The sequence below is a fragment of the Xyrauchen texanus genome, chromosome 18 (assembly GCF_025860055.1).
Source record: "Xyrauchen texanus isolate HMW12.3.18 chromosome 18, RBS_HiC_50CHRs, whole genome shotgun sequence".
Classification (NCBI taxonomy): domain Eukaryota; kingdom Metazoa; phylum Chordata; class Actinopteri; order Cypriniformes; family Catostomidae; genus Xyrauchen; species Xyrauchen texanus.
The window spans coordinates 8,874,375-8,898,675 of NC_068293.1; the positions used below are offsets into that span (position 1 = coordinate 8,874,375).

At 37.3% G+C, this 24,301-nt stretch overlaps 1 protein-coding gene across 3 annotated transcripts in view; it reads left to right on the forward strand.

Moving 5' to 3' along the window:
- The window catches only part of LOC127658708 (ephrin type-A receptor 3-like), a 156,835-nt gene extending 132,793 nt beyond the window's left edge, over window positions 1-24,042 (forward strand). For 2 of the 3 annotated variants that reach the window (XM_052148143.1, XM_052148145.1), the window contains 5 exons: window positions 3,116-3,325; window positions 5,929-6,078; window positions 8,217-8,410; window positions 12,696-12,851; window positions 20,948-24,042. In XM_052148143.1, the coding sequence (XP_052004103.1) occupies window positions 3,116-3,325; window positions 5,929-6,078; window positions 8,217-8,410; window positions 12,696-12,851; window positions 20,948-21,050 (813 nt within the window). In that variant the 3' untranslated portion in view covers window positions 21,051-24,042. Of the gene's footprint in view, window positions 1-3,115; window positions 3,326-5,928; window positions 6,079-8,216; window positions 8,411-12,695; window positions 12,852-17,700; window positions 17,794-20,947 lie in introns of all 3 variants that reach the window. The other variant, XM_052148144.1, reaches the window with a different exon arrangement.
- The last annotated feature ends 259 nt before the right edge of the window (window positions 24,043-24,301 follow it).

Consider the following 24,301-nt stretch of genomic DNA (forward strand, 5'->3'; position numbering starts at 1 on the left):
CTTTTTACATCAGTGATGTCCTGACTATATACTTTGTGATCAGCTGAATGCCACTGTGGTGAATTAAAATACAATATACTTCCAAAACAGCAAAATCTGTACATTATTCCAAACTTTTGGCTGGCAGTGCATATTCTAATTGCCAAGCTTCTGATGAAGAACTACACTCCCCATAGTCCTAAAAACAGATCAACCAATCAGATTAGTCACTGATATAGATATTGTGACTCAAACTACATTTTTTTTATTTTTTTGTACACTAATTTTTTTCAGTTAATTCCTTCATTTGCAGTGCTTCATGGGTTGAGTAGTTCATCCCACATAAAAAATACACATTCCTGATCCTTCAGATTTCGCTTTGAATCAAAGGTTTTATTGTTGTGATTTATCTCAGAGTTAGTGGTTCATGGCTCAAAACTCCTTATTCAAGAACATTATGAAATGCCTTTGGAAAGAATGAATGCGGAAAAACACTTCCAGAACCAAAAATGCTGAAAACGAGGACGGCCACTGTTGCAGTCTATTGAAATGAGCAAAGGCATATTATTAAAACAACCTGAGCAAACAAGGCGTGGAGTTAGCAGGACCTTTCTGAACTGTGTTCCCTATGCATCTGCACAGGATCCCAGAAACGAGAGAACAGTTGCAGTGTTCTGCAGCAATTTCCTGCACACTGCAGTCTGGCCTCACTCTATCAAAGAGAACTGTCATCCTCCCCCAAACACTTTCCTCGCCACTGCTCATGTCACTATTATTAGCAAGCCTTTGAACCTCTGTGAGCTCCTTTCTCTTCCAGGTGGTCCAGGGTTTGTTTTCATCAAAATTTAGTTTGTATGCTGGTCATAATCTCACACATAGAAAGAGAGTGATAAATAAGGTTGGCAGAGATGAAGAAGGAGAATAAGCAAATTACACACCGGAAAAATGTTGAAAAGAAAAACTTCACCCAAAAATGAAAATTATGTAATCAATTATTGACACTCATGTTGTTTCAATCTCGTATGATGTTCTTTAATTTGTGAAAAACAAAAGGAGAAATGTTGAAGAATGTACTGGTCGTTCTGGTCCATGCAGTTACAATGAAGCTTCTTACTTTCAAGCTTCAAAGCACAATGAAAGGTATTAGAAAAATGGTTCATCGGACTTCTTAAGCAACCAACTGGCCTGGTTGCTATGGTAGGTAGAGTCACGTTGGGTTAACCTACTCGTGGTCGCTATAATGTGGTTCTCGCTCTCGGTGGGGTGCGTGGTGAGTTGTGTGTGGATGCCTCTGAGAATAGTGTGAAGCCACCACATGCGCAAGGTCTCTGCAGTAGCACGCTCAACAAGCCATGTGATATATTGCATGGATTGATGTCTCAGACGCGAAGGCAACTGAGATGCGTCCTCCACCACCTGAATTGAGGCGAGTCACTAAGCCACCACGAGGACCCAGAGTGCATTGGGAATTGGGCATGCCAAATTGGGGAGAAAAGAAAAAAAAAAAAGAAAAGTGGTTCATATATCTTGTGCACCAAGTCTTTTGAAGCCATATGATAGTTTTAAGTGAGAAACAAGGTGAAATTTAAGTGGTTATTCACTGCAAATCCTAAAGGAGAGTTAGGGCAGATGTCACAATTTTCAGTGAATAACAACTTCAATCTGTTTCTCACCCTAAGCATTCTTATGGCTTCATAAGACTTGGAATTTAGTGTACGATTCCTATGAACCACTTTTAAGATATTTTCATGAACACTTTTTAAGCTTCAATACTCAATATTCATTGTGGTTGTATGGAAAAGAGCAACTGGTACATTCTTTAAAATTTAAGAAAAAATAAATTCTTATTGGTTTGAAGCTAAATGAGGATGAGTAAGCGACAGCAGAATTTTCATTTTCATGTGAACTGCTCCTTAATACTGCAGTATGCCTGTGTTTGCTATAGAAAGACATTTCTCCTGAGCTCCCTGACAAATCTCATTCATCTGGCCCATCTCCCTTTCTCTTACTGAAGCGCTTCCTCCCCTGGTGTTTATCTCCACGTCCTGAGCATATCATTCTTCGTATAAAAGGCCCATTCACATGCACCATTGTAAACACTGCAAGCCTGCCAGTGGGCTGGAGTTCAGATAAACAGTATATCTATATATACAGTATATAGTATAATATATATTCTCGTGTACATCCTATTTACTTGGGATGTGCAAAACCACAAGTTTTTTAAATCAACAGTTTGGTGGGTTGCTTAAACGATTATTCGAAAAGTCAGTCTAAAGGAAGCCCTGTATTAGAAAGCTGGTTTAGGGTTCACCAGACCCCAGTTGGGAACATTTCTTAGGGGGCATGTACATGAAACACGTTCCTACATTCAGCAAGGCTGAAGGCAACAGAATGGAACAGAATACAGGCACCACAAGATGCATTTTTATTTGAACTACTTTTAACTTGACGTGAATTGGTGAGCAAAAAATAGCGCAAGACATGACACTGGCCAAAAATGTCCATTTTAATGTGTTTGGCTGAAGTGGAAATGTTTTAAAGGGGACACATTTTAAGTTGTAAATTTTCCAAGTGGGTTTTAACCATCAAAACTATCTAACAGCTAAAGCACAGCATGCTGCCATCACAAAAGCACCACTGCTAAAGATATCAACATTTAATATACTGTATTAGGCTTATATAGATCTCACTGCTTGACTGGGTGAGGTGTTGAATGACTAGTTCACTAGTTGCCCATCACCACCCATGCTGCCTACTTACTATAGAAGGATAAATGAAGATTTATATATACATACATACATACATATATATATATATATATATATGTATGTCTTCAACAAGTTGCTGCTCACGTGGATTAAACCAGAAAAGATAGTCAAAGTGTCAAAAGCTCAACTTTATGAAGTCAAAAATCTGCTTCTCTCAGCAAATTCATTGCCAGAGACCTGAGACAGAGTGAACTCATGACAGATGTCTTTGGAAATGTCAGGCAGTGTTTTGAGATATGAGTCACCCAGTGTCCCATTGGATTTTTTTATAATTTATTATTATTATAATTTCCCATAGCATGACTTATGTTTATACTGTAGATATAAAACACCTTATTTGACTTTTCACTTTTCCCTGTGTCTGTCAGAAACATGATGCACAGTTTACGGTGATTCAGCTGGTAGGCATGCTGCGTGGCATCGCATCTGGAATGAAGTATCTATCGGACATGGGTTACGTGCACAGAGACCTGGCCGCTCGGAACATCCTGGTAAACAGCAACCTAGTGTGTAAAGTGTCAGACTTCGGCCTGTCCAGAGTGCTGGAGGATGACCCAGAAGCTGCCTACACAACAAGAGTAAGTCACATACCCTTACTTTCAGTGAATCTTTTTAAAGTACAAAATCTTGGTATATGTGTTAAGTAGAGCTTTCAAACTATTTAATTAATAAATTACATAATACACCGATTAATTAATCGGACATATGGAGAACCTTTAGGGGGATTTGTGTTGTCCTCATCATGGCTGAACAATGCCATAGTAGTTCACAATCTACCCTCAGCCAGCCTGTCTGACAGGACCTCCACTCCCTGCAATTAATGACCATATTCATCTCTCTCATCCTTAAGAGCAGCATTCCATTATCATAAGAGATAACTAATGCATAAATACACTTAGTGTTCCACATAAATCCACAGCATGTGAGGCTGGGTGAATCATTGCTGCTCAAATGACCAATACAAGTGTCACCTAACATAAGTGTTACACTGATACAGTATATGTCATACTGTATGCTTACACAAGTCCAATGTGTTATTAGTTGGATGAACCCAAATTTGTTGTTAATAATTCACTTGTGTCCAACAGCAGTTTAACTTCCAAAGTAAATGTATGTCTTCGCAGTTACAACTAGACCGCCCACTGTAATGTTCACTAGCATGTTGCCTCATTGTGTGGCTACAAAAAACACAAACCCACAAGAATGCTGACTAATTTACATTTACTGTACATTCATTAGCAGTAGAGGGACTGTTTGTAGGTGCTCAATGGGGAGGTCCGCAAGTAGGTTTATTTTTTGAGGGCCTTGTGTTTGGAGAATGTGGGGTAGGAATTGTGTGGCTTGGCCAGTTTGCTGGTTGGTTTTGGCTCTATACCTTGTTCTCTTTCCTTCTACATTCATCAAGAAGGTTGAGTGTCAAGTTACCCCAGCAGCCGAGCTGGGTAAATACAACACAGGTCCACAGAGAGGACCCTCTGTACATGTAACAAGCACAACCAGCTTTCAGAGCCAGAGACTGGATTGGTGAAGCCTACAACTCTGCAACCATGAGACAGGGCTCCGCCCACGAGAAAAGACATCATGCATGAGCATTTGTATAGGAGCTAAAATAGCATTATTTTTGCTTTTCTGTGCTCCACTGAAAAATTGTGTGTTCAGTTTTCTAAATTTCTGTCATTTAGAAAGTCTATCATTTAGCTAAGTCTAATTCTTGGCTATATCTGCAGTGGGTTAGCGCTGAAGGTTTACATTTTGAAGAAAACATTTGATGGTGACTAGTGATGGACCATTATATCTGCCAGACTTATTAATTGGATGATATTTGGCTGTTGAACAGACTTGGTTATTCTGCTTAATGCTAGTTCCAAATTCTACTGACAGCCTTGTCAATGGATAATGCACATTTTAGTTACCAAGAAGACTTGAGTAAATATGATCTAAAATAAGTGTTCATTTAAATGTATCAATTTTGTGTACATCTTATTTTCTATCATTAAATGTATTGATAATATATCAGGCATAGACATTATATCAGGCATTGGCCACCTTGCTAGTTGGGTACCCAGACTGATCTCTCGGTTGAAAGTCCTGCTGCTGAAATCGGTCTATGCTCACCGAAATACGAACCACTTTTTCATTTATTTATTTATTTTGTATTTTTAGTTGTAAATTATGTAATACAGTAAACATGAATTGAAGATTTTATTAACTCTACCACCTAACCCAAATCCCAACCATAAAAATTGCCAAAATGTCTTTTTAGTATGAAAATGGAACTTCAGAATCGTGCTTACCCTAGTTTAAAGTATGCATATAATTATGTCCTGGTTTTCACGTTTTAAATGTTGCTTGCGAAATGTGCTATCAGTAGTGCTTGAGGAAAAGATGACACATCTGAATTGATGCAAAATTGTCTGATGGGGCAGACGCTTGTCATTAATTTGGCTAATGAGTCGATTTCAAGGTAGGCCAACATGAACATTCGAAAGCAACATTTTAAGATACAATTATTGGCTATTGAAACCCAGATTGGTCGACCATTAAAGGTGATAAAAATGGGAGCGAAGTGATTCGGCAATAGAGATTCTAATCTCTGTTCTAAAATCTTCACCTCACATGTGTATATGGGAATCCACATTCAAGCATGTGATGCATCTTTTCCCGATATTGTGATTCCTGTGTAAATACAGTACATTTAGAATGCCTTTATTTGCAAGACAAGTCTGTGAACTCATCAGTATGCTGCTTATATCTTTGCAATGTTAAAAACAATCTAGATAGGCAAATCCAAACATAATTGGCTTATAACATTGCAATAGTGGGTGTCCCGTAAGCCAGTGGCTACAGTAAGAGCCTGTGTCTAAACCACACTCACATTAACACTGATGCTGTGCTGTCAGTTCCACTTTAAACACAAACAAATGCTAATGCACCACCTGAGAGATTACATCAAGCTAATAATTTCATTTAATTCCCCTTGCTGCCAGCGTTGACACCTTACATATGGCCTGTTATAAAAATGCCAATACACGTAGATTACATGATTTGGCTTATTACATTTAGATTAAGAGCTTGTGATTCCACTGACAGTTAAAATGTGTGTTTGGATATTGACACAGATGGCCAAAATATCTGAAAAAAATATGTATCCTTGACAGATTTGAATCTTGTTTGTTTGCAGGGTGGCAAAATTCCTATCCGATGGACTGCACCAGAAGCCATTGCCTATCGCAAGTTCACCTCGGCCAGTGACGTATGGAGTTATGGGATTGTGCTATGGGAGGTCATGTCTTATGGAGAGAGACCTTATTGGGAGATGTCTAATCAGGATGTGAGTAAAGTGGCGTCAGCAAAGCAATTATAACATTTTCCTTGTTAAAAAAATAAAATAAAAAATGTGAATGGCAGCATATCACCAGCATATGTCTTTTTTATCTTTATTTTTATATAACTCTATTCTTTTAACTGGTTTAACCAGTATGCTTTTCCTTGGTCAGCAAGTTTCACTAAAAGTAGCATCACCTAAACAAAAAAACTAAAAAATGAATAAAAATAAAAAAAGCATAGAAATACATGATGGTCTAAAAGTAAGGTTGAAGACTATCTCCTCAAAGACAGCTATTACCTGATCATACTTAGATTCACATACAAAGAGAAACTACAGTGCTGTAGGTCTTACAGACAGAAAAGAGCAGGAACCATGTCTAGAAATGTGGTAAATGTGCAGTACCTTGTTATGAAGTCTTGTTGTGTTGACATTTGTTGTAAGTTCTTTTGCACTGACCCAAGTCCTGTTGTTCAGTCATTTCTCCCTGAGCAAATAAGGCCCTGAGAGTTTGCTTTAACTGGATTGCGCCAATACTGATGATCAAGTGATGAAAAGAACTAGGGGAAAAGGGGAAAAACAGTTCAGGTGCACTTATGATGCAACATTTCACACTGATGTATGGACGGAAGTGCTTTATTTTTGTTTTATTACACTTGATGCTGACAGTTGCATGACCATTGATGGAGTAATATATCCCGAGAGCTCAAAAAGACAGAAACCTATTCAGTAAACTGCAGGAAAAAAAGGGGAAAAAAGCACCACAAGAGTAAAGAAAAGTAGTCAATTCTTGCAATATTCCAAGTCTAATGACTTTAAAGGCATTGTTCACTGATAATCCTCCCCTGTGCCGTAGTTCTCAAATATCATTAGCATTCGCTTTGTTTTAAATTTTCAGGTCGCGATTGGTCACAATGCGTGAGAACCATTGATTTCTGGCATCAGTTATGCAAGACCTGCTGTTATGCATCTAAAGGTGTCATTTTAACTGAACACAAGCGTGAGTGCAATTTGAGAGCTTTGAGGGAGGAGAAGATTATTTGTGAATATTGACTTACATTTAGGTCTGTTCCTTACACTAAGCTATTGTATGCTTCAGAAGCCAGCTAGTCTCATAGAATGAACATTCCTATAACTATATTTATGCAAACTGACTACATGCTGAATTTTATTTTTTACTGCAGTTTCCTGGTGAAATTATCTCTAAAGGCGCTACAACAACTGTGCGTTTATTCACTTTCACACAATTATGAGTACAATGGCTAATTATGACTTTAGAAACACTTATTGTTTGCTCTAATACTCACACACTCCTATGTTATGATATTGAAACACTGTTTCTATAACACATAATTTGAAAAACAACATATTGTATTACATACCCACCTACATTTACACACGTATCCCAATGTGATTAGCTTTCGCAGTAGCTCACCTAATAGTGTTGGACTTTGAAAACAGCAGGCCGTGGTTCGAGCCCAGCCAAACACGCAAGCTGACACTTGAGACAAAAAAGTGTCATGAAATGATGTAGTTGTTTCAGAAAATGTGCTTTTCATATCACGTTTTCTTTTTCCACAGTATCGGTCTGGTTTAGGCATTGATAAAGGTTAAGAATGGCTATTTTGTTCATCTCTTCTTTGCTTTTAGGACACAATAGGTTAGGTTTAGGTTAAAGTTTTAGGTTAGGGAGGTCAGTTTTACTCATTACTCATTAAATCCTCCAACTAATATTTACCTTTAAAAGCCTGATTACAAGACCATTTCACTCGCTTTTGGCTCCCTCTGCTGGATATTTCACTAGGAAACTGCAGCGTAAAAGTGTAGCGAAGCCCATAATTTCATTTTAAAAAAATGTTGCCACGTTCACGTAAGAATCAGGTTGTTTGGAAGACTTGAAAAATTGTGTACTAGTCACATGGACAACTTTTTTGATACTTTTATGATGTACTTTTGTGCTTATTGTAGATTGGAAGTAAAATAAATAAATAAAAGCTTTCCTTATATTGAAAACAGCAGCTCATTGTGTGTTTCAGAAAAGAAGTTACAAAATGGACGACATAAGAAAATTATTTACATTTTTGAGTGAAATATTCCATTAGATCTGATTGCAGCTTGACAATATATTGTTATGTGTTTTTTAGGTGATTAAAGCAGTGGATGAGGGCTACCGTCTCCCACCACCCATGGAGTGTCCAGCCACCCTTTACCAGCTGATGCTGGACTGTTGGCAGAAAGACCGAAACAATCGGCCAAAGTTTGAGCACATAGTCAGCATTCTGGACAAGCTCATTCGCAACCCTAGTAGTCTGAAGATCACGGCCAGCACTGCGCCTAGGTAGGTCACAGTCATTGCTTCAAGTCACATCCAGATCATCTTCTCATGATCCTTAATGAGAGGAACTGTTCCCTTCCTCCTGGAGTTTAAATTGAGTCTTCCTCTTAGGTCCAGATTCATCACACACTCCTACAGTTGACCACATACAGCACTAGGACCCATACACATGCTGTACATTAATTTGCAACATAAAGTCTGGTCCTCTCTGCAGTTTATTCTGCCCAACAACCACATTTAGACAGGAAAATACCTTGTGATTGACATGTAAAGTGACTAACTACAGTTTGTGTTATTTTATGTGTTGAATGGATTGAAGGCAGTCCGTCTGATGCTGAGACAAGCCACATGCAGTTACTGTATGACTGAGATGTACACAAGACCTTGATATATTCTGCAGATTATTTTTCTAGATGAAATAAGTTTGTTTTTGGAACCTGTTTGCAGTAACAGTTCTCATGCAGACAATGTTTGCTGTTTATGTTAGTGATAAACATTTGCTCACATCCTGTTTCTCCAGTATACAGGATGCAGTACTAATATTATTCAAATTATTATATTTGTGTATGGAATTTTCCTCATACCGAGGCTACCAAACAGTGCATTCATCTTCCCAGCTTTGATTTTAGCGCTTGCACAATGCCTATTCCATACGTTTTCCTCTCTTTGTTGCATTAAAGCTCAACCCAACAGAGGTTTCATCTGGCATGGGATGCCCCGTGTGCTGTGGATGTGAGCGGTATATCCAGGAGTTGTATTATAATGAAGTATGTAACTTGACTAATGGTTTCTTAAGAATGTGAAAATGGGTCCCAGGGAGTTTTCATATAATTTCCCTGATTGGCTTTTAACATGGCCCGAACAAGCGACCAGCAATGGGTCCAGAGGAGATTTATGGCTCTCAGGGCGAGATGTGCTCAGAGGTGCTGCTACCGCTAGATTTAAGCCACAGCTGCATCCAAGTCCTTGCACCTCGTTTATCTACATGCCCCACATGCTAATGGGGTGGCACTCAGGCCATTCTCATAGATGGACCATAGGTCTAAAGGTCAGACCCCTCTAATACCCTATTTCCTCTCTCAGTATTGGTCTGCATTCCCACTGAATTTAGAGCTGAAGAAAAGTCCTACGTTGCTACATAACTACTCACAACAAACATGCTGCATTACGGTCTTTTAACATCCAAATGCAATCACAAGCTGCATTTAATGCAAATTTCAGGTGTTAATACTGTATGTTTTTGAAGAGTGTGCATGTGCTTATATATGCTCAAGTGTGTCAAGGGAACACAGAAGTCTAATGTAGATGGAACCCACACTATTGCAGCATAATGCATCTGTCGCATTACAAAGTGCATGCAGCTTTCTCACATTAAACAGCTTTTTGGTGTACGTGTAAATGAGCTATTATAATTTATATATTTACGAAGTTATTACTTCACCCCATGAGTAACGACATTGATGATAGCTCAAGCAACATGGTTTGAACGATGGATGTCCAACATAGTTACTACGGTGTTGGGAAACTAGCTGGTTAATTTCTAGTGAGTTACATTGTTGTATGGGAAATGTAATCCTGAATGGTTTCAGATTAGGCACTGGCTCTGGCACTAGCACGGATATCCGATGGATAAGGGCCTTATGTTGAAAATATGGTGTACAGATGCTCAGAAGTAAAATGCAGGCTTTTCCCAGGACAATAGAAGATGAACAATCACAGAACCTTCTCGCAGCAAGAGATGCATTCTTGTCCGTTATAAAGCCTCCCAGATGTCTCTCTGTTAGGAAGGTCCTCCATCCTCTCCCATCCCAAGAGAACTTTAAAAACATGATACTAAACAGCCTGGGATATTTAGAGGTCACTACACCAGGGGGAGATGGGAACGCAAAAGAAAAGAGAGCTGGAGTGTTTACCTTTCTCTTCCTTTCCCTCTGGCCTGTTGTGCTCCTCAGATCTCTGATGCCAGCAGTCGATGCAGTTAAATGCAGTATGTATACACCAGACTTTGAGCTACAGTATCTCTTTTACACCCAACAACAAAGAGTTTTCTTATGGTCAGCTACTTGTTTCCTGTCCACCTTGTGGGTTTTGTTGATAATTGATAATTTAGTATAAAAAAAAATTAAATAAAAAAAGCCACACCAAAATATATATTTTTTTGCTGCTGTATTTTTAAGACTTTTATGTAAAAGTCTTATTAACATGTGAAATGAGATACAGCATTTCACTGCACTTATTTCCAAGCTTTTCCAATACATAACATTTTGATGTATAGTCTAATATAGTTTGCACTGTCCCATCCTACTATAACAACCTCTTTGCATAGCCTGCGTTACATTGTGGCAAATTCTTAAAGCAATCAGAGTTCAAATGTGCCGATGAAACTGTGAAGATGATTAGTGATCATACTAAAAAAAAATTTACTCACTCTTTTCTTACTTTGGGAAAATGTATTCAAAGATATTCAGTGAATCAGCATAGTACTTTCAGACAGCTCTATTCAATAAGCTGTGTCAGCACTTACTGATGGCTTTTGCCTAGTACCTTGGATACATTCAGCATATTTTAGATGTAATAGAGCACAGGGAACATGTGGTTCTGGACTTTCTGTTATTAAATATTTATTTACATGAAAATACAGTAAATAGCATAGTCCCCACAGGAATTGTAATCTCATTTCCATCTGTTCTTCTGGTTCTGATCAGGTAGACTTGCCTCAGTTGTGAAATTCAGATGTTAGTTTTTTTATATCATCTCTGATATTTATGACATGATTATTTATAATATTATCTGAAGTCATTATATAAAGTCACGAGACTATCAACAGGTAAGAGAACCACCTAAAACTATTTATTTCTATATACACCAATCAGCCACAACATTATAACCACCTGCCTAATATTGTGTAGGTCCCCCTCATGTTGCCAAAACAGCACCAAACAGCATCTCACAATAGCATTCTGAGATTATATTCTTCTCACCACAATTGTACAGAGCGGTTATATGAGTTACTGTAGACTTTGTCAGTTTGAACCATTCTGGCCATTCTCCATTGAACTCTCTTATCAACAAGGCATTTCCATCTGCAGAACTGCTGCTCACTGGATGTTTTTTGTTTTTGGCACCATTCAGAGTACATACTAGAAACTGTTGGCACCAACAATCTGATTATCTAATCAGCCAATCATGTGGGAGCACTGGAGTGCATAGAATCATGCAGATACAGGTCAGGAACTTTGGTTAATGTTCACACCAACCATCAGAATAGGGGAAAATGTGATCTCAGTGATTTGGTCCGTGGCATGTTTGTTGGTGCCAAATGGGTTGGTTTGAGTTTTTCTGTAACTGCTGATCTCCTGGGTTTTTGACACACAATAATCTCTAGAATTTACTAGATGGTGCCAAAAACATCCTGTGAGTGGCAGTTCTGTGGACGGAAATGCCTTGTTGATGAGAGAGGTCAGCAGAGAATGGCCAGACTGGTTCGAATGGACAAAGACTACAGTAACTCAGAGAACCACTCTGTCCAACTTCGGTGAGAAGAAAGGGTTGGCACTGTTTTGGTGGAATATATATATATATATATATATATATATATATATATATATATATATATATATATATACATTTATATTTTATTATTATTATTATTATTATTATTATTATTATTATTATTATTTTATTACTATACAAGGTTTTGTGTTATAAAGGTTTTTGTCATTGGTCAGGCTTTTACCCTCTAAACAATGGACTTAAGCATTGGAATGTGAACAATGGAAAATCATTATAAACAGCAAGTCTGTGCATTCAAATAAACATTCCTAAATGTACTGGCTTCTTCCTGGAGAATACTTGCCATAACACAGATGGAGAGAATCAGTCCCACTTCTCTGCAGGTATTTCCTAATGGGCACCTTGGAGGCAGGATTTGAAGGCATGCACTTGTTTAAGCTTGTTTTCTCCATAATGACATTTGTCAAATATAATGGAAATTGCAGGTGACCACATCTTCAGTGTGGTGTGTTCTCAGAGTCAGCAGGTTAGAGGACCAGTCATGGAGTGTGTTCTCATAAAAAGTTTTTGTGAATAATTTTTTCAAGGAGTAATGCAGTTGATACTTTATTCTCCTAATATGTAGAGATATCTTCGAGTAAGCCATTCATTCTGTAGCTTGATTCCTCTAGAAAGCATGGCAATACGGCACTATCAAAATATTGCTTTTTTGTATTTTATTTATACAATTATACAACTAACATTACTCCCTCTATATGTTTTCGTGTCTTCCCAGACCAGTGAACCTGCTTCTGGACAGGAACAGCACTGACATAACTTCCTTTCATTCAATGGGTGATTGGCTGGAGAGTGCGAGGACGTTGCCTTGTAAAGAAGTGTTCAGTGGGGTCAGTTACAGCTCCTGTGATACACTGGCCAAAACATCAGCAGAGTAAGATGTCTTTCAGGTTTTTTATTATTATAAAAGTTAATCTTTTTGTGAATAGTTCACTCAAAAATGAAAATTCTTTCATCATTTACAAACCCTCATTCCAAACCCGTATAGCTTTCTTTTTTCTGAGCAAAATAAATTGTGAATTTTCTAAAGTAAAAGTAAAATAGGAAGTAAATAAGAACTAGTAAATTGTCTTGTACCAAAATGAATAAAAGACACATAAAATTAGTCTTACAACATATCAGTATTTTTCAAGTCTGAAACCTAATACCTTTGTGTGTAGAACAGACCAAAAAAGCTCTTACGTCCTTCAGTTACAATTGTTGTTTCTCTTGGCTGAAGGGTTGCTTTTATTATGTAGCATACTATACCCACTTCCTGTTATGCAAATAAAAGTACTTTAGTGTTCATGGCAACAGAGAAGATGTAATCTAAAGGCATTAGCCTAAATCTGTCTTGAAGTCAACCAATGCAGGAAACAATGACAAATTTATTTACTGATCGTTTTCAAGTAAATGAAGCCCAGCTTTCGATAATACTTTAAAGGTGGCTATTACCTCTTCTAGCCTATTAATCTCCAATGACAGTGCTTTAGTAATGCTTTCTTAGATTGTAGGGTGACAAATGCAATGTAAAGCTCTTGCCAAAAATAAAACTGCTGTCCTCCCATAATCCCCATTCTTTGGAACTGATCTAAATGGTTGAATCGGGCACATCCCTCTAGTTCATCTCTCAGTTGAGTCAAACAAATTTCTAATAATAAAGACCCTGTTCTGCTCCACAATGTGGATCTGAGTTTATGGGAAAGGCTTTGTAGATGTTGATTAGGATCCTTCCCCTGCCTGGTTAGCATCTCCCGAGACCCCTTTTCCATTCGAATGACGAGGTATTTTACAATGTAAATAACTTGACATTTATAACTTCAAAATGATCAAAGGAGCAGTCTCGGAACAGTGGCAGTACTGTGCTGCATTCTACCCAGAGGACTAAACATCTAAACACTGAGCAGTCTGTAATTAAGGTAGCTTGTGCTTATATTGTGTTCAGATGTCAGTGTAAATAATCACATGCAAATCGCGTCCCTCACCCATGACCCAGATTGAGTTATTTAAGATGCAGTTTGTCTCCGCAGCATTTGGCCTTTTGTAGGGAGTGGACAGCACTATTCTTTGGCTGACCACATATTTAAAATAAAAATAGCAGATATTTGTGTATTTTGAAGGGAAATATGATTGATTTTATATATGCCCTGCTAAAAAGACAAGCATTTGTCCCACCAGGCTGTTTATCTACAGTTACCTTGCCTGATTAGCTACTTAAGCTACTTAATCAACAATTACATTTTAGTTAAGCTCATTTGCTGTCTCTTACTAACTGAACAAGCAAGATCACACTGCTGAAGCTGACTTACCCGTGCGAGCATGCGAGATTGACCAGCTTCAATAAGGTTTGCTGGTGAACAGCATACACCACCTAGACCATCATCGAACCATCACTATCCATTATACACCAGCACCAAAGCAAAATCACACCAGCCATACAGGTCTAAAACAGCACCAAATCAGTACTTACCAGCAGTAACCATCATCAAACCATCACTAACCAGCTTACACCAGCACCAAAGCAAAACCTAAACAGCCTATTAGGTCTGAAAACAGCACCAAATCAGTACTAACCAGCAGTAACAACTATCAAACCATCCCTATCCTCTATACACCAGCACCAAAGCAAAACCACACTAGCCATACAGGTTTAAAAACAGCACAAAATCAGTACTAACCAGTAATAACCATCAAACCATCACTAACCAGCATATACCAGCACCAAAGCAAAACCACACCAGCCTTTTAGGGGTAAAAATAGCACCAAATCAGTACTTACCAGTAGTTACCATCATCAAACCATCACTAACCAGCTTACACCAGCACCAAAGCAAAACCTAAACAGCCTTCAAAAAACTTCATCGTTGTTGCGAATACTCTATTTCCACCACTTAATGTGCATTTTATCTAATGCAAATCTCTAGACAATCCACCTCCTCCTAGCGCTTACAATTTTAAGTGAATTTAGAAAGCATTTCCATTCAGGATTTCTTTTGCGAAATTTCAAAATGTGCATAAAAATTGTTGAATGGAAACCAAGCTAGTATCTGTCATCAAACCATCACTAACCAGCTTACACAAGCACCACAGTAAAACCCAAATAGCCTCTAAAAAATACCTTTACAAAGGTTTAAACAGCACCAGGGACATTTTGAAAATACAATTATTTGAACAAACAGGGTTTGGAATGAATGCACTTAAAGGGGTCATGACATGAGAAACCAAATTTGCCTTGATCTTTTGGTATATAAGAGGTCTTTGTATCATTAAAACGTCCTGCAAGTTTAATATTTTAAGACGTCCTCCCCATTCTAAACGAATCATTTATTTAATCAAGCTCAAAATACAGCTCGTTCTGGATTCATGGTTAGAAGTGACGTGTCGGTTAGAAGTGACGTAACAGCGTTTGCATATGACCGCCTCCAGCACAAGATAACTACGCTTTAAGCGCAAGACAACTACGCTCATTTCGTATCGCCGTGCGCCTCACAAGTGTTCAGTCGATGGACAGCGAGCTCTGACAGAGACTACTTGTGCACAGGAAAATTACGATGCCACACAGATGTGCTGTTCCTGGCTGTGGTCAAACAAAACCTCTGAATAAGCTGCCGAAAGATCCAGACGTCAGGGAAAAATGGATGCAGTTTATTTTTTGCGGACGTCCCAGTCATTTTAAGGATGACTGTTTTGAGAACAAATCTCAATATGATGCTGGCTTTGCCAGAAAACTGTTAGCTCAAAGATAAGTCCGTGCCGACTATTCTGGGAACAAAGACGACGCAAACTGTAAGTAATCTATTTTAAACTTTAAACTACTTTTTAAAGCGCAATTTCATTCATTATGAATAATCACAGTGTTTTTACTTAGTTTACTTGCATATTGTTCTGGCTGGGGGCGTCAATAATTGATACATAGGCACTGACGTTAGCCAATCATAACAGTGGGCGTTAACACTGAAGTCTTAAATGGAAAACGCCCCCAAAACAGACTGTTTGAATCAGAGGATGAGAAACGGGGTGGGAAAAGGTCATAAATCACTAGATTTTAAAAGTTTTTCTTAAAAAAAAATATATTAATACTATAATTGCACCTAAGGGAACATAATAATACAATAAAAAAACCCATGTCATGACCCCTTTAACACTTAATCAAATAATATTTTTTTTTTTAAATGTGCGTCCATAGTGTTTTTATTATGTAACAACTGATCTATAAATGCAATAAGGCATTCAAGCCTAATACTATATTGAGCACTATATTGAGTCTGGATCCGTAAGTAAATAACCCATTCATTTCTTCCATAGACTAATTGATTTTCAGTGCTATCTTAGAAACCTTTAAAGACAGACCTACCATGAGCTCCGAGGTTGTTCGTCGATAGTGAATGCTTCTGTTGAAGCCATCAGTCCACATATATTTGTGCATATTGGTATATTCTGCAATAAACTTATTGTTTCTATACTTATAATCAATAACCTAACATCACTAGTTGCATATACAGTATTTCCATCATTTTATACTGTATGTGAATACGTTATTTTCCATGCTTCATGGGATTGTAGTCCATGCCTTCATGAAAGACAGTAGGTACACTTGTACCTTTTTTGTCAGATTTTCAAATACTTTTACGCCTTAAAACAAAGTCTGTAATGTTGTGATTCACAACTGAGCTGGTTGGTTTGGTTCATGCTTTACAACTCTTTAATGGAGAATTTTATGAAAAGTCTATGGAAGAAACAAATGGGTAAAATATATTTGGAGCTAAGATGACAGAAGAAGTGGGCGGGTACTGTTGTGCTCTATTGTAAATACCAACAAACAGAATGTTATTTCAAAGGGTGCTTCTCAATCGGAAGGCTGCATCCTAGTTAGGCTATGTCCTTCCTAGACCAGTCCGTCTGAGGCTGTGGGCTAGGTTCCTCCTCAGCATTCAGCACTAGAATGAGAAGGTCTAGTAAGTGCACATGTCTACGTCATAAAGATTTCCGCCTCTGCAGTCAAGGCACAAAAACTCTGAAGAGAGAACAAGTGGCATCTATGAAAATAGGTGGAAATTCTGCTGATCCTCAACAAGTTCTTTGCTGATATGAAGAAGAAACCAGAACAGTCGTTCAATATCACAGAGAAGGACTTGTTTTCCAATATTTGTTTTAATAAATTGGACACGTGCAAGGGATTGTGGGTGATTGAAGGCCGTGAAGGATGCACTTTATGGATCCTCCAAAATATGGCAAATGACGGCTGCAAAACGAGGCTGCCTTCCAAGGGTCCTCACAAGTGAGACTGCCTTTGACGTGCTTGATGACGTAGCAGCCAAGATATCCAGCTTAACTAGGCTCCAGCCTTCCGATTGAGAACCACCGAAAACCAGTTTGCACTCTATTTTACTATAAACCAGGCTGCTCATTAAGATGCTGTGATACTGGTGTTCAGATGGCATAGCGGTTACTATTATTTCATCTGTTTGCAATCTGGCCACTGTGTATCTTAGCATTTTAGCAGTCAAAATACCTTTCCAAAGCAACATTGAATTAGTTAGCCATCTTATTGTAGCTTTAGTTTGTTTGTCTCTACATAAAAGTACTCTATATAGCAGATCAAACACAAATGTTTGTCTCAAAGACAAGTTTCAGGCCTTTCTTGATTGACGTTGTGAGCATTTTTTGTTGATGTCAGTGCATAAGCAGTGCATTGACGATAAACAGCATGTGTCAGTGGATTTAAAGCTTTATTCTGCCCATAGAATCTGTCTGACTGAAGTAAGGCCAGCAGCCACTTGTCCTGAGTGGGAGCCGTCCATGGGAATTACAACACTTTAAAGCTTATAGACTGGATGGTGGGTTTTGATTGTAGCTTTGCTCGTGCTAACTGCTCCCTAAAGCCCTTGCTTGAACCTATATCAACTTCCACTAGGACTCAATTGCTGCTGCACATTTTAGAAGTGTTCCTAACAAAGCAAATTGCCTGAGGTGTGTATAGGCTAACCTAGGTTTTACTGTAACCAGGGTTGGGCAAACTTCAGAATTTAAGAATTGTATTGGATCCGCCTTACAGGATGTCGAATTGGAATTTATATTGGAATGACAGGAAGTGAAATTTCCCGAATTGCAAATAAAAGAAATTCAAAATAGTTGCACAAAATAACAATGTCATTAATGACAAAATACAATTAATAACATCATTATTTTGAAATATATAGCCTATTTAATCCGATATTTAGCCATACAACACTGCAACAACAAAAAAAAAAACATTAATAAATATATACAGACATCAAAATGTGATGTAAATTTGAGCATTTTGGGAATATATTCTTCCACTGTAAATCCATAAAATGAAAGTTAATTTATTAAATATAATTAAATATACTTGATATGCATTAAATACAATTATAAGTAGGTGCCTTTTCATACAATGATTATTATATCAATAAATATTGTGTTATTATCATATTAAACGATTACATTTTCTAATGTTTCTGGGGAAAAAAACATATGATGTGTATATGATAACATGTTTATTTAAAATTCATATTGGTAAATGAAATGTATTATTTAAAACTACATTTACATTAGTTTATTTTTTTATTATTTATTCCATTGTAGCTCTATACATCCTGAAATTCCAATTTAAATTTCAATTCTGAATCATGTTTGCTTCCTCAATTCAAATCCAAGAGTTGAATTGGAATTTAAAAGGCTTTCTCAATTCTATTCAGAATGGTGCACAACCCAGACAATAACCTAGCTTGCACTAATACGCTCTAATGATATTCAAGATAAAGGCACAGCTTTTGCATCACCTAATCTGACATTATAAAGAAAATCTCATTTGTTTTGTTATTGTGTGAAATGCAATACCATCATAAAGAAATCCTCTGTATGTAAGCTCCTGAAAAACGAAGTGATTGTTTTGATATGTGAGCATGGGATGAGCTTATCCATATGGTAAGTTTGGAGACTCTATTCATGATTGTAAATAATGCAAGCTTCTGTCAGCTGTTGCATGGATCTCATTAAATGAAAAATGTTGTACTTTTTCCCTGTGGTGTAACCCTGACAGTGCTGTTCCCTTCAAATTACAGTCGAAATAACCAACTCAGTAAATGGAGCAGCTGCTCCATTTTATCATCTCAGGAAGCTGTAAATCAGCTTATTTTTTTAAAAGTTCAAATCCAAAAGCTTTGTTCCAAAACCTAGCTACATAGGCAGCATTTTAAGGCATCAGAGGTGCATCCTCAACACAAAAGGGAGTCTGCCTTCTAAGAGACCCACTTTGACCAAATTTTAAAGCGCCTTTCACACTCACAGCGATTAAATTGAGGATGCTGAGTCTCCGTGCTTGTTCTGGGTATTATATCCCAATTCAATTTAGATTCAGAAGCTCTCGATTTCAATTCGATTCATATGGGTATATTGTAGTTATAATGTCCATGTTGTTTACATATGAAAGAAATTCTCTTAGCTAATGCTAAGGGGAACTAGGTACATTATTATTTTTAATAACTATATTATAATAATTATGTTATATTAATAAAAGTATTTAAAACATTTCATCATTAGTTTTTCATTGCATGCATAAATTGTACTATTTTTAAAAATTGACATTGATTTGAAGAACACACTGTCTCTTCAAGAATAGTGGCAGTTCATCGAGCATCACACAGAAGTGTTTCGGTTGAGTGCATATTATCAAGAGTAGAGTCGAGTGGCTTCTTCACTGGACATTATTCAGTGACAAATGGATTGTATTGATCTTGACTTTGGACACAAATTACACAGAACGAGTCAAACCAAACTTTTACACTCAAAACGCAGTGAAAGGATATTAGTGCTGAATTTCTTCACCAAAATACTAGTCAGTTACTGGTGAGTGAAATCTAAAACTGTATCAGCCAGTGGCTAATCACAGACGTTTTTAGTTACATTGGGCAAAATTTGGTTGAATATGCAAGTGATTTATTCGCATTGTAGAGTGTTGCGCATAGAACGATCTTAGGAGTTTAAGAATCGATAATGTAACTATACAAATGGAGAAACAAAATCGTATAATCATATTTGATCTAGCCCGACTCTGTGCCACTGCTCTACTCTTTATCCAACTGCATCCACAGTTTCCTGAGCAACCCATGGAGCCATGGTGATTTAAATTGACTGTTTTTTTTGTTTCTGGTCTCGAGAAGCAATGTAAAAACTACCGAAACGACAGATCCAGATGGAGAACAACCATTTAAGTTTGTTTTGTAGTAAAATCCATTTCGGGCTCATCTTGTGCAGTTGTTTGCTGTCATAACAACTGAAAGTAGTTAATGATATCCACATAACTACTTCAGATCGTTGCTTCTACCCACTCATGTGAGACACTGTCAAAAAAAAAACGTCATCTCGACTTTGTGAGGTATCGACAATAAAGAGCCAAATGTTGTTGTTTAGTTTTTTTGGCAATTGTTACTAATGTAATTCTTTTGAACATCACATTGCCCATTAAGAATATACGCAGATGCGAGTGAAAACACTGGAGACTGGAAATTTTAAATAGTAACACATCTGCATTCAGGAAAAAGTTATGTAAAAAGTAATTTAAATCAATTGAGAGCCAAGTTTCCTGTGCGCTTTACCCGAGTAGGGCTATTTGCATGATGCACAGAGTTGATGTCTATATAGAGCATTCAAAATCGTTTACAAAATCGAGGTGCCATTTGAATTAGGATGCTGCTTTGGGAGGCAACTGTCTTTGTAGTCAGTAGACAGCAAGGCAGTTCACTAGATTTTGGAACAGAGACAAAGTCTGTTATGAGTCCTGGGAGCAGCTCCCCAGCTTATTGTGTGTCTATACAGAACAGTGTCCTACTGGAATACTTCCACATCCTACATGACTGACACAAGCAGTCTGAGGCTGAGCAGCTCTGCGGGCTTGTCATTAATGTCACAATATGTCAAATTGTGAGTGCTATATTACCCATACGCTCTCTCTCTCTCTCTGGCTCTCAGGGACTTCAAGAAAGTTGGAGTGATGATCGTTGGACCTCAGAAGAACATTGTGAGCAGCCTAACACTTGAAACACACACAAAGAACGGTCCCGTTCCTGTGTAACATTTTAAAAGGACGAATGGAGAGATACTTATATGAGATTGATGCTGCTTTGGCTTTAACAGACAGGAAAGAGATAATAAACGAGAAGAATAACTTGTTTTCAAACTACAATGCTTGAAAACATGTGCAGAGCAGATCAACCTTCCTGGAGAATGATCATGTCTTCCCAGTGCTCTGGGTACAAGATGCAAAGACGAAGAGCGTGTCGCCCAGCTATTGACATAATGCCTTATTGCGGAGACACAAGAGAGCAGAATGAGAGCAGACACTACTGTCTACTCCTATTGGATCTCCATGCCACATGGATCTTGAAGACAGCAGAAAGGTGGAAGCCGGTCCAATCCAAATTGATTTAACTATGAGTTCTTAACATGTGGCAGGAGAGCATTAAAATGCCTCAGTCTTCCTTTTGGAAGGTAGCGCTTCGAAGAGGCAATAGCTTGAGCCTTAGAGTTTGGGCTATTTTGGGCCACTTGTAGAAAAGCAGCCTGCCCATAAATAAAAGCCCCCATTAATTCACAGATTCCTCAGAAGAACAGCAGGATAATTTATTCAGTGAACATACAATACTGCTGGCTACTGTTTGAGCAATCTGCTAATGCTCGAAAGGGTGACACATAAGAATATACACTACCAGTCATACATTTTGACACAATTGACTTTATATATGTAGACCATGAAGCAACCTCATGAAGTTGGTTTAGAGAATGCCCGGAGTGTGCAGAGCTATAATCTAGACAAAGTATATACTGGTGCTTTTACGTCATGTCCAAATTACCATAATTAAAAAATTCCGACCTGTGAAAAAACATTCACATCTTTGTAGAAATCATAATTACATGTTGTAAACTAGGAATTCTATGAAAACTCTGACTAGAACCAATATGGCAGCAGCCTCAACAGTTAAAGGAAGTAAACACATTGAGTCAGTCATGCATTAGATTAATTATTGAAGTGAGCTATGTTTTGTTACAGTATTAACAAGAAAGCTGTTTTACCGTTATGAGTGTTGCTTTAGAAAACAACTAACTTCCGACGTCCGGCGATGTGAACAACTCAGAGTAGAATTTCCGAGTTGCCATCTCGTTATAACAGTAATTCTGACAAGACGTGAACACAATGTAAGATACGATTCTTTACCATTGTTTGGTCACTACATAATTCCCTGACTTCCATCTGTGTTATTTGATCGTGACTTAATCATTCTAAAATGTGTTGATGTGTCCAAACTTTTGATTGGAAATGTATATTTGATAAACCATTAATCTGCAAGTGCAGAGAGCCATTCGCAAAATCAGGGGACAGGGTAGGAGGAGATGGGTGAACTTGTCATTCTTTATTTTTAACTGTTAATGTAGCCCATGACATATTTTTGTTTGTATCACAATGCTCAAATGTAATATATAAATTAATTATCAAATTTAAAAAAACAAAACAATATGTAGTAAAAAAAAATGGTTTACTAGAATGAGTAGCAGTCAGTACATCATTTTTTTTTTAGCAAAACCTCAGACATTGCAGCAACATCACATGACATTATTCTGTGGATATGCTCATCCACAAAAATGGACTGTTTGAAATGGAATACTAGCTTACTGATTACTGTGCAGTATACTGCCTATATATGTGATATACTTTATATATATATAGGAGCAACTATACACACACACACACACAATGTTTGTCACATGACCTAATTACGTTGTATGTCTATTACGGCAAGTGTTTCCAGTTATTATCTAGGAAAATAAGAACTTTAATATATGCATGTAGTAACATTATGATTTGTTGTATGCTGCAAATTTGGCTGATAATTGTAGGTCAACCTGGTATCCTGTGTATACAGAAAAATCACATACTGTATGTAGAATACATACTATATAATACAGAAATAGTAGGAGTGGTACAGTAGTATGCTATTAGCCACTCTATAATTTCCTGCAGTGAAGTTATAAATAGAGGTTTCGGAAATAGAGGGGTATTCTTAGAGGACAGTGGCAAGTGATCTGTCATCACCGTGAACATTCATGATGCACACCACTCAGCTCTTGAAATACAAGGGTGAAAGGTAACCACTAATGCTTCAGATTGTGTATTGTTTGAAGCTTAATATTGCTTTTGGGATTAATACACCACTCATATGTTGAGTTACAGTATGACAGTGGCTCAACATTTACAAATAACTTGTCAACATCTGAAAGTTTTTTTTAGACATCTACACTAACATCTGCACAGATATGAGAAGAATTGTAATGGTGCAGACAACAGTTTGACCTTGTACTGCACTACTTATTGAAGGAACTATCCATTATTCCTCCATCCCCTTGTCATTTTGCGTGTATATGTTGCTTTCCCCCTGCTGTTAAAATGTACATATGTGATCCGGACCTGTGATGATAGCATTGGTGACTCTAGTGGTACTATCATTTACCTGGCCATCCCTTTGTACAAATGTCTGTATGTATGTATGTATGTATGTATAAATGAATGAAAAAAATATCAATGCATCCTTTATAAAACTTGTATTATATTTGTTTTTACATAAAAACAATTATAATGACTTATTATTTATTTCTTAACAAGAAACCACAGTGTTGTTTTTTTTTTGTTTTTTTTTCTGTTCATAGCATTCACAAAGCTATGACATGTTTATGTTTCAAACTTATCAGTGTTTTTTTATTGTAGTTTTTTTAACATAACATTTTGAAGAGCAATACTGTTTGTGCACCCCGTTCCTCATCTTTAGATCGGTGTGTGTGTGTGTGTGTGTGTGTGTGTGTGTGTGTGTGTGTGTGTGTGTGTGTGTGTGTGTGTGTGTGTGTGTGTGTGTGTATGTGTGTGAGTGTGTGTGTAGATGGCCTTGTCTACTAATGTAAAATGATTTGTAGTGGAAACATTTATATTTTTATAATAAATATTCTCAAAATATTTTCTAAAGAATGAATGTTAAGAAGATTGTGTCAAAATGGTGTTTGTTTGTGCACGCACACTTTCTCAGAAGACATAAAATACATAAAGTCACTGTTTTCAATTCCTGAATTAAAATTTATTTTGTTTAATGTGGCTTGTCAAAAATGTCTAGCAGGTTTAATCCCTGTAGGTTCAGATATTTTAATAAAGTAAAAAATTATGTTAAAAAATCTAATAAATAAATTATTATTATTTTTTAAATAGGTAGCTTGTCATAAAAATGTAGCCACTTTAAGTAGTTATACATAATCTTTCATATTAGAGCAGCAGTTTTGTTTTTA